The sequence below is a fragment of the Cervus canadensis genome, chromosome 6, assembly GCF_019320065.1.
Source record: "Cervus canadensis isolate Bull #8, Minnesota chromosome 6, ASM1932006v1, whole genome shotgun sequence".
Lineage (NCBI taxonomy): Eukaryota > Metazoa > Chordata > Mammalia > Artiodactyla > Cervidae > Cervus > Cervus canadensis.
Genome location: NC_057391.1, coordinates 49,406,346 through 49,424,537, shown reverse-complemented (window position 1 = coordinate 49,424,537; position 18,192 = coordinate 49,406,346). Strand labels below are relative to the sequence as shown.

The 18,192-nt window shown below is 36.2% G+C and overlaps 1 protein-coding gene across 8 annotated transcripts in view; it reads left to right on the top strand.

Annotated features, from left to right (window-relative positions):
- Window positions 1-18,192, top strand: part of TCF12 (transcription factor 12) — a 392,318-nt gene that overhangs the window by 189,558 nt on the left and 184,568 nt on the right. For all 8 annotated transcript variants that reach the window (XM_043471865.1, XM_043471864.1, XM_043471862.1 and 5 more), the window contains one exon: window positions 8,635-8,737. In XM_043471865.1, the coding sequence (XP_043327800.1) occupies window positions 8,635-8,737 (103 nt within the window). The remainder of the gene's footprint in view (window positions 1-8,634; window positions 8,738-18,192) is intronic.

The window sequence follows — 18,192 nt, the reverse complement described above, 5'->3', positions numbered from 1 at the left end:
ACATAACATTAGCAGTTACTTGGATAAATTTGTGAACATGAATGGCTTAACTTAGAACGGAACTTGAGTGAACTTTTTTCAGTGATCCTTTGTGATCTTATCTTCAGAAGTATTTTTATGTCATTGTGTTTAAGCAGTATTTCATGTATTCATCATATTTTCTGAGGATCCTTTCCACCTCTGTAAGATTTTGGTTCTTCTTATCCTCCCACCCGTGGTAGTTCAAGACTTGCTCTTTAGTCTGAGGTTTTGGTTATTCTGTGAAACCACTTCTTAGCATTCATAAAGAAAAAGTTACCTGGACAGATTATTCATCCTCCAAGAAAACCTTAAGCTCTTAGTTTGCATGTGAAGTTCTGTGCTGGTCTCTTTTGTAGTGATAAAAAGGAATAAAACTTTGTTGGCTTTTAGGAACTCATGGATCTGGATGACAAAACCCAAATCTATCAAGAAATTTTATTATTAATACCTGATTTATTTAAGAATAGCAGAACCTTAATGTATTGATTATTAGGTAGCTTTTTCAGAGGTAGATCTGATTGATTAACTGAGAGCATTGTTCATTTTTCCTTCATTGATTAAATGAACAGATTTCATTAGTCACATACTACGTGTTTGTTAATGTCCCTGTCACTAGTGATAGGATAATAAGTGATATAGAAACAGTTCCTACTTTCAGGTAACAAACTGTTGTGATCAGATCAACTCACTTGTGTTTTTCATAGATACATTTAACTGAAAGAGACACTTTAAAGGATTTGTTTAAAAACTATAACTTTATATACATAAACATTTATTTCCTTGTCTGTCATAGGAGTAAGTCAAGAAATACAATAAGTACACTTTTTTTCTCTTTTATATTTCATATGTTATTTCTTATTTTTATTTTTGTTTTTACATTTCTTTGGAGTGTGACCACTCATTTATATCGCCTCATCCTGAGCTTTCTCTGGTGTCTTATGACTTTTGGCTGACTATACCAGTTTTGGCCACTTAGAGCTATAGGATTTCAATACTTGGTATGAAATCTTGTGGCTCTTTGAATACCAAAAATCTGTGGTTATTTGTTCAGTCCAGTTAGATGAGCTAGCACCTTATCAACTTTCTTTCTGCTAGTTATTGGGTGTTCTATGGAAAAACTAATTGAACCTTTATGATATCTAAAGCCCTGCAGCATTTTAAAGATTTAGCAACTGAACCCTCTCATCCATCTGTCATTATTGAGCACTTGCTGTGTATGTGACAGACATTGTTCTGGGGCGTAATTGTGAGAAAAGGAGACATGGTGCCTGCCCTGTCAGAATCTGTGGGACATAACCGTCTCTAACTGAGATGGTGATAACAGTGGCCAGCATATATTGTGTTGCACATAGAAAAACTCATTTAATCCTTATAATAACCTGTGAGATAAATATATTATTATTATCCCTATTTTACAGATAAAGAAGCTGAGGCAAGAAATGTTACTTTGTTTCAAGTCACACAGCTGGTATGTGGCAAAGATGAAATGCAGGCCTGTTAGTCTGGCTCCAAGAATTCCATGTTTATCCACTATACCTATACTGTGCAATTATACCATATTTATGGTATAATTTAAATGGATGATTAAATAGATAAATTCATTAAGTGTAAGCAGTGATATGATGGAAATGCTTGCCGTTTTGGGAGCCGAAAATGAGTTCGTCCAGTTTGGTTGGGGTCAGGAAAAGCTTTTCTGAGAAAGTCAGTCTTTATTGAAAGAACCTTTCTCCCCATCCCTTTTTATCTATTGAAAATAATATTTTAAAAGGGAATTAGACAGTGGTTTTCATACAAAGAAATAGCCACATGGTTTAGAAAAAACCTTTCTTGGGAGAGTTCTCTGGTGAATATGCCATATTTACTGGTTGAGTGAAATAAAATTTTTAAAAGAGCTATTTAAAACATTAGGCAGCAAAAAAAGTTCTTGTATTTTTGAGGAGACAGAGGAGAGGAGATCAGTATTGTGTAAATAGCACTAGCTGCTTTGTTTTTTAATTATTTTGTTCATTTATTTATGGCTGTGCTGGGTCTTTGTTGCTGTATGGGCTTTTCTCTAGTTGTGGCATGCAGGGCCTACTCTAGTTGTGATGCTTGGACTTCTTATTGTGGTAGCTTCTCTTGTTGCAGAGCATAGGCTCTGGGGTTCATGGGCTTCAGTAGTGGTGGCGCATGGGCTCAGTAGTTGTAGCTCCTGGGCTCTAGAGCACAGGCTCAATAGTTGTGGCACATGGGCTTACTTTGCTCTGTGGCATGTGGGATCTTCCCGGATTGGGGGTTGAACCCATGTCTGCTGCATTAGCTGGTGCATTCTTCACTACTGAGTCACCAGGGAAGCCCTGTTTTGTTTCTGATAGAACAAAAGATTGGTTTGTTTATGTGCTGTTTAAATTAGTTTAAAAAGGATAGCAGCTTTAATTGATTGTTGTCGTATTGTGGCAAGGATTAAAGTTTCTGAGTTCTGTACCATAAAATGAACATAGAGAAAAGTGTGGAATATTTTGTAGGATATACTTCATAATATTAATCCTTTTATGAAGTGTTATGCATTCATAGATGGGAATATTTAAAAATTGAAAATGTATTTAGATATTAAATACAGAATGAACAGTTTTTGTAAACTGTATCAATCGATTTTATCAGTGATTTATCTTTTGAGTGCTTTCCATTTTTATTGTAAGGCAGAAACAGTTTTTTAAGGGTGTGTTGGGAAATATTTTTGTGGTTAGTAGCATACTTTGGCTAAAGAGCTACTATGATAGATGAATCTGATAGTTCTGCTTGGTCCTCCATAATGTAGTGTTTATCATCTGATGTATGAAAATCTCATTTTTATTAATGAGATTATTATTTGTTTTCATGGTAAAACCATTTCCCAGAATTTAGGATCATAATTAGGAGCTCCAGGTGATCAGGTATGGCCCTCTTTTATTACCACAGTGATGCTCTGTCAGTTAAAAATTTGCATCATGAAAGTTCTGTATTTAATGATCTTACTGGTTTACTTTATATTCCGAAATTGAAAAAGCATTCATTGTTCAGTACCACTTGACTGATCTCCCTGGACTCCATTTTAACAGTTCCTTGTTTGGCTTTTGTTCCTTTCTTGTTACTCCAACCTTTCCTTTCCCACTGGGGAATCACTTTCTGCTCATTTTCTCCTGCCCTTTGATGTTCTGGCTCTTCTACTTCCTTCCTTGCTTTTCTATCAACTCCATTCAGCATTATACCTTTTGCCCTTCCTCCTAATAGACATCCATGCTTTTTGCTTAACTATATGTGGTACTTAAGGGGTCTGCTGTTTAAACTCTTGGTCAACCAGCTCATTTCTTTCATTAAAGCTCAATTTGACATCTGTCTTCTACTGAAAACTAAATGGATGAGTACTTAACTACATGTATAAAAATATTATGCTACTCTAATTGCTTTAGATTTTTATGTTAACTTTGATCAGTCAGTTCAGTCGCCCAGTCGTGTCCGAATCTTTGCGACCCCATGAATTGCAGCACGCCAGGCCTCCCTGTCCATCACCAACTCCCAGAGTTTACTCAAACTCATGTCCATCAAGTCGGTGATGCCATCCAGCCATCTCATCCTCTGCCGTCCGCTTCTCCTTCTGCCCCCAATCCCTCCCAGGATCAGGGTCTTTTCCAATGAGTCAACTCTTCACATCAGGTGGCCAAAATATTGGAGTTTCAGCTTCACCATCAGTCTTTCCAATGAACACCCAGGACTGATCTCCTTTAGGATGGACTGGCTGGATCTCCTTGCAGTCCAAGGGACTCTCAAGAGTCTTCTCCAACACCACAGTTCAAAAGCATCAATTTTTCAGCGCTCAGCTTTCTTTACAGTCCAACTCTCACATCCATACATGACCACTGGAAAACCCATAGCCTTGACTAGGCGGGCTTTTGTTGGCAAAGTAATATCTCTGCTTTTTAATATGCTATCTAGGTTCGTCATAACTTTCCTTCCAAGGAGTAAGCATCTTTTAATTTCATGGCTACAATCACCATCTGCAGTGATTTTGGAGCCCAGAAAAATACAGTCAGCCACTGTTTCCACTGTTTCCCCATCTATTTCCTATGAAGTGATGGGACCAGATGCCATGATCTTAGTTTTCTGAATGTTGAGCTTTAAGCCAACTTTTTCACTCTCCTCTTTCACTTTCATCAAGAGGCTTTTTAATTCCTCTTCACTTTCTGCCATAAGGGTGGTGTCATCTACATATCTGAGGTTATTGATATTTCTCCTGGCAATCCTGATTCCAGCTTGTGCTTCTTCCAGCCCAGCATCTCTCATGATGTACTCTGCATATAAGATAAATAAGCAGGGTGACAATATACAGGCTTGACGTACTCCTTTTCCTATTTGGAACCAGTCTGTTGTTCCATGTCCAGTTCTAACTGTTGCTTCCTGACCTGCATACAGGTTTCTCAAGAGGCAGATCAGGTGGTCTGGTATTCCCATCTCTTTCGGAATTGTCCACAGTTTGTTATGATCCACACAGTCAAAGGTGTTGGCATAGTCAATAAAGCAGAAATAGATGTTTTTCTGGAACTCTCTTGCTTTTTCGATGATTCAACGGATGTTGGCAATTTGGTCTCTGGTTCCTCTGCCTTTTCTAAAACCAGCGTGAAAATTTGGAAGTTCACAGTTCATGTATTGCTGAAGCCTAGCTTGGAGAATTTTGAGCATTACTTTACTAGCGTGTGAGATGAATGCAATTGTGCAGTAGTTTGAGCAGTAGTTAGTACTTAGTAGGTACTAAGTAGTACTAAGTAGTAGTAGTTAGTAGGTAGTTTGTGTGGTAGTTAACTTTGATATTTCCCCCTAATTTTTACTTACCTGGAAACTTACCGTGTTTTAATGTAGTTCTGATTGGTGGGGTTAGGGTGGGGGGAACTCAGCTATCACCTTTGTAGACTTGAATTTTTCCTTTCTATATATGATAAAGATCTTTATTTCTAGATTGTCTAGATTTTTGCTGCTAGAAGTGTGGTGCATGGATAAGTAAGCATAACCATCACCAATTGGTTATAAATGCAGAATCAAATTGGAAGAGTGAAAAATTGGCTTAAAACTCAACATTCAAAAAAAGAAGATCATGGCATCCAGTCCCGTTACTTCATGGCAAATAGATGGGGAAACAGTGGAAACAGTGGCTGACTTTATTTTGGGGGGCTCCAAAATCACTGCAAATGGTGACTGCAGCCATGAAACTAAAAGATGCTTACTCCTCAGAAGGAAAGTTATGACCAACCTGGATAGCATATTTAAAAGCAGAGACATTACTTTGTCAACAAAGGTCCATCTAGTCAAAGCTATGATTTTTCCAGTAGTCATGTATGCATGGAAGAGTTGGACCATAAAGAAAGCTGAGCACTGAAGAACTGATGCTTTTGAACTGTGGTGTTGGAGAACTCTTGAGAGTCCCTTGGACTGCAAGGGGATTCAGCCAGTCCATCCTAAAGGAAATCAGTTCTGAATATTCATTGGAAGGACTGATGCTGAAGCTGAAACTCGAATACTTTGGCCACCTGATGTGAAGAATTGACTCATTGGAAAAAACCCTGATGCTGGAAAAGATTGAAGGCAAGAGGAGAAGGGGCTGACGGAGGATGAAATGGTTGGATGGCATCACCAACTCTATGGACATGAGGTTGAGCAAGCTCCAAGAGTTGGCAATGGACAAGGAAGCCTGGTGTGCTGCAGTCCATCGGGTTGCAAAGAGTTGGACACAGCTGAGCGACTGAAATGAACTGAACTAGTCGGTGGATATGGACATTGAGGTTTGCAAAGCACTGTTACAGGTATTACCCAGCTAGTTGACACAGTTAACATGCTGACTGAGAAATACCTATGTTCATTTTCTGGAACTGATCTTATTTAAGTGTTTGTAAATTGTAACTTTTCATCCTGGTTCCCTAAAAGTTATTTTCTGGATGGGTATCACTTCCACTATGAGGAAGCAATGATAAGAATAGTCTCAAACAGTAGCTAGTCCCAGTTTTTTAAGTAAGGTTCTGGCATACATTCCTGGAGGAGGAAATGGCAACCCACTCTAGTGTTCTTGCCTCCAGAATTCCATGGACAGAGGAGCCTGGCAGGCTGTAGTCCACGAGGTTGCAGAGTCTAACACAACTGAGTGGCTATCACTTGGCATACATAGATCTAAAACTGACAAACATTTAAAGTCCAGTTCCATTGTTCCATTTTGCATCATCACTTTGCATCTACAGATGAAGATTCCTTTCTTGTAGGCTGTGGCTTTTCAAAAATTCTATGCACTAAGATGAACCTTTGAGGTGTTAAAAAAGAATACTCAAATTTCTATCAAATTTTTATCTTATATGAATGAAATTATGACTTACTGAAATTTGAAATGACTTACATCAAATTTCACTATTTACACTATTAACACTATGGTTAATAGTGTATGTTTATGAGTAAGCAGATACTGAGGGCCCATATTCAAATCTTGTTTGTATGTGATGACACAGGTTTATAGATCCTCTGTGGGTATAATATGACAATCTCAGATTTTATTAGTGGGCTAAGATATAATCTTGTGTAACTTCTGTACTGTTCCCTGCTATATGTGGGTGCACTTGGATAATAGATAGTACTTACTGTTATTTGTTTATGGTTGATAGAAAAATAAGTATTGTGTTTTCTGAACATATATTAATAGGGGCTTAGGGTCTTTGCTTAACTGCATTATATGTGATGTATAAAGTTAATGTGTATACAGTCATTTGATGATACCCTGAAACTTAGATTATTTATATCCTTGTACTTTAGAGTTTTAAAATTTTTAAATGTTTTTATTTTTATAGTCAAGAAGGGGAAAAGTTCTTTTTATTATACTTCAAGAATGAAAACTGAGAATATACAAAATTAATCTTTTAGTATCCTTTAACGTTGAAATGAAGTGTGAGCAGCATGGATGACCTACAAGTGCATTTCTTTTGGCATTTTTCAGGAGTAATAGTTATTTAATGATGATAAGCAATATTTCAGTGAGTTTTTTGTAAGCTTCATTGTCTTATTTGACTCTATACCTAAGAATGACAGTGGGAGGGAGTGGCAGAGGAAAACACTGAGATAAATGTGAGGTAGTAGGATGTCACTTAGCACTTCAAGAGTGTTTAATTTTAAGCAACAGAAGTAAACTCCAAGGAGTGGCCTTAGCCTGGAGCCGTTCTGTTTTGTATGTAGCTCCTGCTGCATGTGACTAGGACAGACAGGACTCTGGTTGTGGTTACCAGAGGACACCTTTGTAGTCATAACCAAGTTGTAAATGTCACCAGTATTCTTTTTGAATGTCTGTCACATGTGTATCAGTGATTCTAAAGTAGATAAAAATGAAACAAAGATTCATTTGGGAGTTAGCACTCCCAGCAGATTAGTTTTAAACAGAATAGCAGAAGGAGTTGTGACATGCATCCATAAGCAATTGTAATGATTTGACAGTTATTTAACCCTCAATTCCTAGCCCTTTGGTTGAACTGACAGCATCCCTGCAAAGATAGTGAGGCCTGTTTCAGCCCCATTAATGTCTTCTTAAATGTTAGCCTGCAGTCTGGGTAATGATAAATGTTCAGTGATTGATGATTTTATAGTCCCAGGGGATTCTGGGTGGCTTCTGTGAGCCAAGGCAGTGAGTTTTTGTTCTTGTTTGGGCCTCTTGTAAGATTTTCTTATCTTTACTAAAATCACTTTAAGTTGACAAAAGGGTAGGATAGGTACCACCTACACTTTAAGTAGGGTTCAAAACCTCTATAGAAAGTATGATTTTGGAGGTGATGCTGTACTTAGTATGTATAAGAATCTGAGAACCAGAACAGTTATTTAATCCACTGAGCTTTTGTAACACTTACTTTATTTGTAAACTTTGGTATCTTTTAGGCTCCTTTGCTTTTAAAAAGCATGTTTTAAGTTATTAGGATAAATTTAGTAACAACCATTGTGAAATAATAGCACTAACTTTATTGTTTTCATGGTGTTTGCAGTTTCATTTTTTAGATTCTTAAGAATTTAAATTAACTATCTTTGTGTTTTCTATTTTACGTGTCTCAGTTTGTATAAGAGTATGCATGGCTCAGTATATGTAGTTATTATACTAGTATTAAAAGGAATATAAGCAGGTCTTCTTTTACTAAATATTTCTTTGCCATTTAGGAAAGGATTCATTTCTAGTATATTGATTTTCGATTACTTTTAACATCTTAAGTAAATCTTATAATTGCCCAACCCTTTATTGATAGGGTATGGAGGCAGAGAAAGGAGGATAAATGTTTTTAAGTTTATTATAACTCATAAGTATACGTTCTTAGTTCGTCCATTTAGAATTTTACTTTTTGGGATATAAAGAGATCATAGGGCTAATTTTCTTTAAAATGTATAAAGAAACTTTTTGACTTTAAAATCTTAAAAAGAATAAAAGCAGCACTTCCGTTTAGTTTTTCAAGTAATGAACCAGAAACTCGGTTAGGAATGACCATTTGTAAGTCTGTATATTAATTAGATGAGTGTCATTATGCTCAATTAGCAGGACTGCCAAATAATCTTTTTAATACTCCGGTCTTTTTTTTTTTTTTTTTTTCCCTCTAGGGTTTTACAGACAGCCCTCATTACAGTGATCACTTGAATGACAGTCGTTTAGGGGCCCACGAAGGCTTGTCCCCAACACCTTTCATGAACTCAAATCTAATGGGTAAGTTGGTAATTCTCTGCAAGTAGTCTTCATAAAGCCTCTTGGATCAGAGACATTTTTTTATCTCCTTGTCCAGGAAGGATACATAAGTATCTAAAAGAAACTTCCTCAGTTTCTAGGAGCATCTGGGCTTTGTTTGTTCAGTCAAGTTTGGGGGGCAAGCGTTCAGAAATGTGAGTCCTTCTCTTAGAGCTTTATTGTCATTGCTATCAATAAAGGGAGCAGCAGCGTTTTAACTGTCAGTGTTGGCAGTGTCTGTGACACCAGGCTTTATATGTTTTCTACCTTCTGGGCAGAGAAGCATTTCAAAGACATTTGTTTTTAATTTACTATTTGTCTTAACAGTTATATGTATGTGGTAAATAAAAATATGACAGAGCAGTGATTTTAGGCAAATTTTATTCATGTTGGACAGTATTTCTTTAGACAGTTTGATAAAAACTTAGTAGTACATTTAAATATTGCAGCATTTGTTTTAAGCACTTTGGTTCATATTGGGGATTTAAAAAATTTTTTCTGTAGTAAGTTTGCATTTTGAACATTACTCACCGCCTAAAACTGATTATTTTTGGCATAACCTTTAAGGTTAACCATTCTCTGTATTTCCCTCTACTCCCTGCAAACCTGCCCTCCCTTCCTCTCACTCCCTCCGCTCTCTCTTTCTTGTATCAAAGTTTATAACTATTCAGTCTGAAATGAGAAGCCCTCAATTTTTTCCCCTGAGTTTGGATGCCACTCTTTTTTTAAGTGATACTTTTACCTTTCTGCAGAACCTGATTCAAAAGAATCTGTTTTACGACATTATTTTTTCCATCTTGTTTATGCTGGGGCTAAGCACATTACAGAAGCTTTATTTAATCTGTCTTACTGGTTGTCAGTGGCGTCATGTTAATATGGAAGTTTTGTGTAATTGACATTGATTTCATTACTTATTCTATTTCTTAAGGACATGACCTATATTGTGATCTTAGAATTGTCCTTTTAAGACATAGCCATGGTAATCTAAGTGGATTACCCAAATCCAAAATCCTGGTGGTCGGCAATTTCTTTATAAATGGTTTTATTTTGCACAGTCTTTGTTTATTTCCCTTATCCTCCATAAAGTATGGTGGAGACAGATTCTGATGTGGATTTTGCCTAAGGCAGTTACCATTTTAAAGCCAGAGTCATTGAGTATGACACAAGACTAAAATCAGTGATAAAAATTGTATTTAGAATGACAATTTGTTTCAACCTTAGATGAAACTGAGAATCCTGGTATTAAATATATTATCATCTAGGTAAAAATCAGAATTAAATATGGAACAAAATAATTATCCTTGCATTAGGCTAAGGAAAACTTTCTAATCTATCTTTAAATTTTTTATTGAACTTGCTATCAAAGTAAAATAGATGTAATACTCCAAATAGTTTCCTTTTGTAGTATATCTTTTCCCCAGGTAGTGTTTAATTTATAGTAAGGGTGGTAGACCAAACTATAGGCAGTGTATTTGTAATTTTACATTGCACTAAGCTTTCTTAATTAAGTGTATAACTGAATTGTGAAAACTCAGAAATTGCCCTTTTTTATATTTTATATTAATGTTCTTACTTTCGTTTTTAGCTTACAGAGCTGACTCTAGAAGAATTGCATCGTTAGTGTAGCTTTGAGCAAAGGTGACTTAAAATTGTGAGGGTACATTTTCATTGTACGTTTTAACTATCTAATCTTAAAAATGTTAATTTACTTTTAAGAAAGGGGGAATGACCTTGAAAAGATTAGACAGATAGGTTCAAAAGAATTGCAGTGAGCTAGGCAATATCTGATTTACTACACTTCCTTTCTTTTATTTTTAGTAAAAATGATCAAATGCGATATCTAACTGTTGAGTCTAAGCAATCTGCATGACAATCGCTAGCTTTGGGAAATGAATGTCCTTTAAATTGCGGAACAGCTCCAAACGGCAGCAATTAATCCCACTTGGTGTGAGTTGAACTGAACTAATACCCTAGAAGGTGGGTCTGTCTCACTCGGTAGAGTTACAGTGGATAGATTCACTTTGTTAGCCATTTGATAATTTTAGGGGAGTTTTCAGGCTGAAAATCTGCAGTATTAAAGCAGGACTGAGATGTACATGACAGTATTAGCAGCATTTAGAACTGTTGATACCTAATCATCATAATAGGTAAAACCTTCAGAGTGATTCTGTGAATGATGAGTGCTGAGAAACAGTTACAACTAACTGGAAAGCAGTAACATATTTCATCATTGCTGTCAACATGTAAAAACACCATTTAAGTGGGGGTGGGGGCAGTGAAATTGTACATCTAGGGAATGTTGTTTTTCGTATTATGTTCAGCCATAATAAGCACATTTGCCTGAAGAAATAGTGGATTGTAAAGTGCTACTATCTTTCATGATGGAGCTCTCAAACACTTTAATGATTTTGTACATTGCAAAAATGAGAAATTTTTTCTAACAAGGGTTGATAATGATTCAATAATGAACAATTTGCCATAGAAACATGCACTTCTATATTCATTTAGATATTTTGAAGCATTTTACACAGGAAGGAAAGCTATTATGTTGGATCAGTTAGTGTTTCTTTTTAATGAATTCCAGAATTATCCTGTTGATTTGTCAATATGGAAAAGTGTTTCTTTCTTATGTTTCAAGTGAAATAAGTACATCCTTTTGGCATATCACTAAGTAATTAGCATCAAGCATTTCTGTATTATAGTAAAACTGCAGAGCAGTGAATTGCAGTAGTATCACCAAATTGTCTTATTTACTTCTAGCCTCTTCCAACTTTGGTCCGTTTTTCTACCCTTGGGCCCTTCATTGATTTCAGTAATGTTTGCTTCCCTTTACCTATTGTTGATTAGATGTATTTTTGGTGATGGTAGGACTGTTTTATTAATTGGACATAGAGACAAATTACTTTATAGAATTGCCTCCCTTAGGTTTCCAAGTTATTGTTAACTGCTCTTACCTGTCTATCCCCCATGTCTATTAAAGCTTAATGCACATGTGTTGTCAGTGGTAAACTTAAGATAATACCCTCTGTTTTTCTTTTTTCTGACACCTTTTGTGTTCCTTTCTGAGGCCTGTTTAGCCTCTAGAGATGTTTGGTTAGTATTTTTATCTCTTAAAAACTGGAAACAACGTATGGTAGTATAGAAAAACTATAGGGCTGAGAGTTAAAAGATCTGGATTGTAATTCAGATCTTGAAAAATAACCTTTATCTTTCAGATAAAGTTTTGCTGGATAGTCTAAAAAGTTTCTGTAGCTCTAGAATTTTATTATTTCTATAACTTATGTAATATCTTTTATTCAACCCTGGAAAAGGCTACAACTAGAATTATAATTGGTTTTGTGCAAATGATAAAACTAAGGTGCAAGAAAATTGTTTTTTTTCCTGAGGACATAGAGTCAGTAAATGGCAAAATAAAACCCATGTCCTCTGACTTCCACTAGGCACATTAGGCATATAAAGTATTGGTTCTTTCTATGTAATGCCTTCAGGGTTTTACTAGCTCAATATTTTCTTAAAGTATGGAGACACAGCTTTTGAGAGGTAATAATGAAGAAAAGTTCCATAGTGACGTAACTTTGGGAAGCAATATATCACATGTCCCCTCTTAGAGATTCAGATTGTAGTTTGAAATATTAAAGACACTGGGGAAAACCGGGGTAGCTTATTTATGTTCAGCCCATCATATTCCAGATTCAGATGATGCACAGAAGTCTTTTAAAATAAAAAAGCATCATTACCCTGTGGGGAACTTGTTTTCCATGGAGCACACTCTGGGACATACCTGTAGCTTGTGTTAGAGGTGGGTGTGCATGCATGCACAGTTGTGTCTGACTCTTCGACCGCATGGACTGTAGCCTGCCAGCCTCCTCTGTCCATGTGATTATCCTGGCAAGAATACTGGAATGGGTTGCCATTTCTGATAATGCAGTAGATGTGGGTTCAATTCCTGGGTTGGGAAGATCCCCTGGAAAAGGAAATGGTAACCCACTCCAATATCTTTGCCTGGAAAATCTGACGGACATAGGAGCCTAGTGGACTACAGTCCATGGGGTCACAAAGAGCTGGACATGACTGAGCACTGCTGCAGTGGGTAGCCGTTCCTTTCTCCAGAGGATCTTCCCGACCCAGGGATTGAACCCAGGTCTCCTGCCTTGCAGGCAGATTCTTCACTGTCTGAGTCACCAGGGAAGCCCTGTTGCAGGTTACCTTATCCTTAGTGGTTTGGGGATGTTTTATTTCAGTGCATGCATGCACTTTATTTGTAACTACTCTTTTCCAGAAATAATTTCTTTCCATGCCCCTGCCCTGCATCCTCGCTCTGAAAAGCAGCCTCTTTTCATAGTTAAAATGACTTGATAGCAGTTCTTTCTGAAACCATTCCTGTAACCTGAGATGAGCTGATGGTATCCTTTTTGCCCAGTCTAGGAGAGACCAAACTAGTACCTGACATTGAAAAAGGTTTCAGAGTTTCAAGGGTACTCCTCTGTAGACCTAGGTCCCTTTTATCTATGAGTGATTAGTCCTGGAGTGATGTATATAAGAGAAATAAATAATTGCTGAAAAGAGGTGCCAAGATTTCAGAAGATAGAGGGAAAAATATTAGGGCTTTATTTTGAAAACAAAAACTTCAATTAGAAAGTAATATTAATAAAGCAAAATGTATATTGTCCACTATATTTTAAGTGAGCAAAGAATTAATTGTTGAAGTTTTTAGTGTATTTTTTTTCTTCAGAAAAAATTAATAGTAATACAGAAATGTCTTTTACTTCACATTTGAACCTTGTTAATTTTCTCTTCAATTATTAACTGACTCTTAATTCATTTAGGTTCTAATCCATCAGTGACTTTTGTGTTTATTTAAAGGATTCTTTGGGCTTCGCTTGTGGCTCAGCTGGTAAAGAATCCTCCTGCAATATGGGAGATCTGGGTTCCATCCCTGGGTTGGAAAGATCCCCTGGAGAAGGGAAAGGCTACTCATTCCAGTATTCTGGCCTGGAGAATTCCCTGGACAGTACAATCCACGGAGTCACACTTGGAATTTTCAGTCTTTTGCATGGTATTCCGCTTTCAGTGAATTTCTTTTGTATTTGCTTTGTATCTCTGGGTCAGGAAGATCCCCTGGGGGAGGGCATGGCAACCCATTCCAGTATTCTTGCCTTTGAGAATCCCATGGACAGAGGAGCCTGGAAGGCTACAGTCCATGGGTTCTCAGAGTTGGACACTGCTGAGCAACAAACACTTTCACTTTCACTTTTCATGGGTTATTTAGCAAAAGATTGACCAGCAATGCCATTGACTCATATCTCACTGATATTTTTTTCTAAGTTATCTGGTCCTTAGTGAATATTTTCATCAGGCCACAAGGTTGGCTTAACTCTGCAACCTTGCTAAATGATATCTCCACTGACTTACGTAAAGATGATCACCTTTATTTTTATTTATTTACCCAGTTCATTTGTTCATCGTCACTTGTGTATGTATGCTCTGTGATCAATAGTAATCTTCAGTGATCGGCACAATTTCATAATGGATCAGTGGCATAGATCAGTTAAATGATTCTTCCTTGAATCTTCCTGTTGTTTGTGTCTGATTCTCAACAAGTGAGTCTGAATTCTGAGGATATTCTGAGTTCTGCTTTTACTGGGGTGGGTGACAAAGGCTGTAGCTGCTTGGTTACTGGAGAACAAAAGCATTATACTTTTTTATTAAGGAACTTTTGTAAACCTGACAGTTTTCCCTGATGTGTATAATCTCAGAACCACACCATGGCACACATGAGTATTTGCGACACTGTTTTGATTAGGAAAAGTCCTAGAGCAGCGTCATCAGACTGTGTCTTCGATGTGGTAATGCTTCAGATTTACTGCTTATGGTTATAATAATATCTATATCATTAACTATAGGTTTTCTGAGTATTTTGTTAAAAATAAATGCTAATTAAGTATTAAGTAAAATTCATAGAATATTTGCTCTGGAATGGATCTAGCTCAGTGGTTCTCAATTGGGAGTGTTGAAAGGTATGTGATTGTCATAAGGACTGGGAGTAGGGAAGAGGTGTGCCTGGTACTCATTATACCTTGAAAATTCTGGTAATTTTCAAAGTGAAGGCTTAGTCCTAGGTTGGTTAGTGGTTGCAGTGTTTTATGAAAGTTTTAATTAGCTACCAAATGAAAGTAAATTTTAAAAAAATTTGAAAGCATATCCTGAATTGCTTTGGTTTCAGTTATAGACATGTTATTGTTTGAGGTATTCATGGTAGTTATCTTTCAGTTGACTAGTTGTTGTACTGTGTTACTGCTACTTAGTAAACCTCACATTTTAATTAAAGTCCCTCAAAAAACTTGCTTAATCTTAGTGTCCACTATTTTTTTTTTATCACCATCACATCTCAGGTTATTTCTTTTTTTCTTAAAAGATTCAGATTTTGCTTCAGATCAGATTCAGGTCACGTTTTCTGTGACTTCTGGGTTGAATTTGTTTTGGTGGTGGTGTTACTTGGAATTTTAGGTTTTTAAGAGTAGCAGTAGTTGCTGTTCTACTTGTATAGGGGAGCTTTCTTGTATATATTACTATATTTTCAGTAAATACTGTCCTCTTAAAAATATTTTTTGGCTAGTGGCATATGCATGGTGTAGTGTGGTGAAGTATGTAACAATCATTCTTAAGTTGCTTACTTGTTTTTCACTTTGAGAATACCTCTGGAGAGTTGTCAGACTCCCCAGATTATATGAAATTTCTAGGGAGTCACAATTAAATGGGAGTGGAGTTCAAGGCCACTTCATAGCAAATTAAATCAATTAGTTTTATTTATAGTTATAAATGTTATTAATTTCTATTACATATTTTTCTATACTGATCCCTGAGATCAGGGGTTAGCAAACTTTTTTTTTTTTTTTTTGGCAAGAAGCCAGATAGTAAATAGTTTAGTGTTTACAGCCCAGAAGGCAAAATCAGTGATACTATGTAGGTACTTATATAATCATTTAAAAATGTGAAAAAGTATTTTTAGCTCATGAGCTGCAAAAATAACAGTTGGTGGCTTGGATTTTCTCTGCTGGCTGTAGTTTGCCAATCTTGTTCTAGATAAATTAACCGAAAAAAAAAAAATTAAACAGCAACACTGTTAATTTTTTGACAAGATAATAAATCATATACTTGAAATTGTGTGGAATGAACCAGGACTGTTTCTGGGTTTTTTTGTTTGTTTTTGTTTTTTAATATCCAAACATGGTGATTGGTGGTTGTGGTGGTGGTAAATTATTTGTAAAATTCCAGGGCTTCATTGCCTCGATACAGAATGGTAAGTTACTCATTAGGTGATTTGTTTTCCTGTTGTTTTGTCTTCAAATGTGATATTAAAATTTGCTTTTTAAGGCAAATGTCAGATTTCCTTATCTGAAAACCTGTTTTTCCCTTACTTTTCTATACTTCTGGAAGTTAAAAAGAATCTGTTTCTTAAAATAGTAGTATGAAACTGTAGCTGTAGTGAATTGAACCTACCACATTAGGAGAGGAAAAAGGAAAAATTAGGCAGTTTGGTGATGTGGCAGTGAGGCTGCTCTTCAGAGAGAAATCTTCAGAGAATTGCTGTAGAGAAAGGTCTGTAGAAAGAATCCATTATGAGAGAATAAGGTGAGAATGGCACAGTCATCAGAATAGTACTGTTGCCTTAGTGAGAATCTGCACTCCCAACTGGGGGACATCCCCAAAGATGTATGCAATAAAAATATCACCACACTCTCTAGCTTGTATCTTAACATTTTTTGTAAAATAAGTGTAAATTATGGATATTTGTTACAGTTTATAGAACACGTAAGATATATATAAAAAGGTTTGATCCCTGGGTCGGGAAGATCCCCTGGAGAAGGAAATGGCAATCTACTCTTGCCTGGAGAATTCCATGGACAGAGGAGCCTGGTGGGCTACCATCCATGGGGTTGCAAAGAGTTGGACACAACGGAGTGACTAACATGACAACATAGAATATATATTTAAAATTTTTCATATACAGGCCTTAATATTTTGTGTTTGAAAAGATTTCTGACTTGATATCCTATTCATCTTCAATTTAAAGCTCTCTTTTACCTGAAAGATTTAAGAAAATGTAGTGTTCTATTTATGTGGTCATGTTTATAAATGTTTCTCAGGTTTACATGACATGAAATATGGTTACAACCAATGAATCTCATCTACTTTTTATTTCTCTTTCATACATACTAATGGTTTCAAGGAATTTAAATTGTGCAGTCCTTTAATGGCAAGATTAAGTGCAGAGTGTTTTTACCCTTGTGTACGTGTGCACGTACAGGCATGCATGCATACATCCACATCTGGATATTTAGACAAGATAGATAGAAGCACATTAAACATAAACTTTTGTTTTAATTATTTTACAGTAAGGTTTCAATCAGGTGTCTTCTAAAAAATATTGTTAAGTATTATCTTTAGGTGTTTTACAAAGTTACTAGAAAACATCTTCAAGTACAGGCATAGTGGCAGGTCTCTGCTTGTAATTTACTTTTCCCTCGCGTTATTGGAGGGGTATATGTATATATACACTCCTAATTTCAATGTCATTATGTGTATCCTCTGTTTCTGTTTACATCTTTTTAAAAAATCTGTCTCTGACCTCTTTGGTCACACGTGCTATAGTGAACAGTTTTAGGACATTGCAGCTCATCTGAACTTCCCAGCTGTTTTCTTCATACAGTGTGCTTTTAACTTTCCAATTTACCATGATCACTTAGAAAGAAAACAGTATCCCCAAATATACTTAGGAAAATGAATTTTTATTAAAAAATACGTCGTGGCTCTACGTATCTCCACCAGTAAGAAATTTAACCTAAGAATGTAAAGAAAAATGTCCATTGGGAATTTAAAATGATACAGCCATTCTAGAAGACTCTTTGACAGTTAATTCATCATATAACTAAAATGCAATTACCATATAACTCAGCAGTTGCACTCATCCCAGAGCAATGAAAATTTCTGTTGCCACAAAAATTTGAACATGAAAGTCCATAGCACTTTCATTCATAATAGCCAAAACTGGAAACAGTCCAAATGTCTCTCACTCAGTAGATGGTTAAGCAAACTGTGGTATGCTCGTACCATGGAATACTATTCAGCAATAATAAGGAATGAATTCTTAATCGGTATAATAATTGAGATTGATCTTGAGTGAATTAGGCTGAGTGAAAAAAAGCCACTCTCAAAAGATCACATACTGTTTGATTCCATCTATATCAAAGATTTCACCTTCTATATCAGTTCAGTTCAATTCAGTCGTGTCTGACTCTACGACCCCATGGACTGCAGCATGCCTCCCTATCCATCACCAGCTCCCGTTGTTTACTGAAACTCATATCCATTGAGTTGGTGATACTGCACTTGAAATGGCAGACTTACAGAATTAAGAACAAATTGTTGGTTACCAG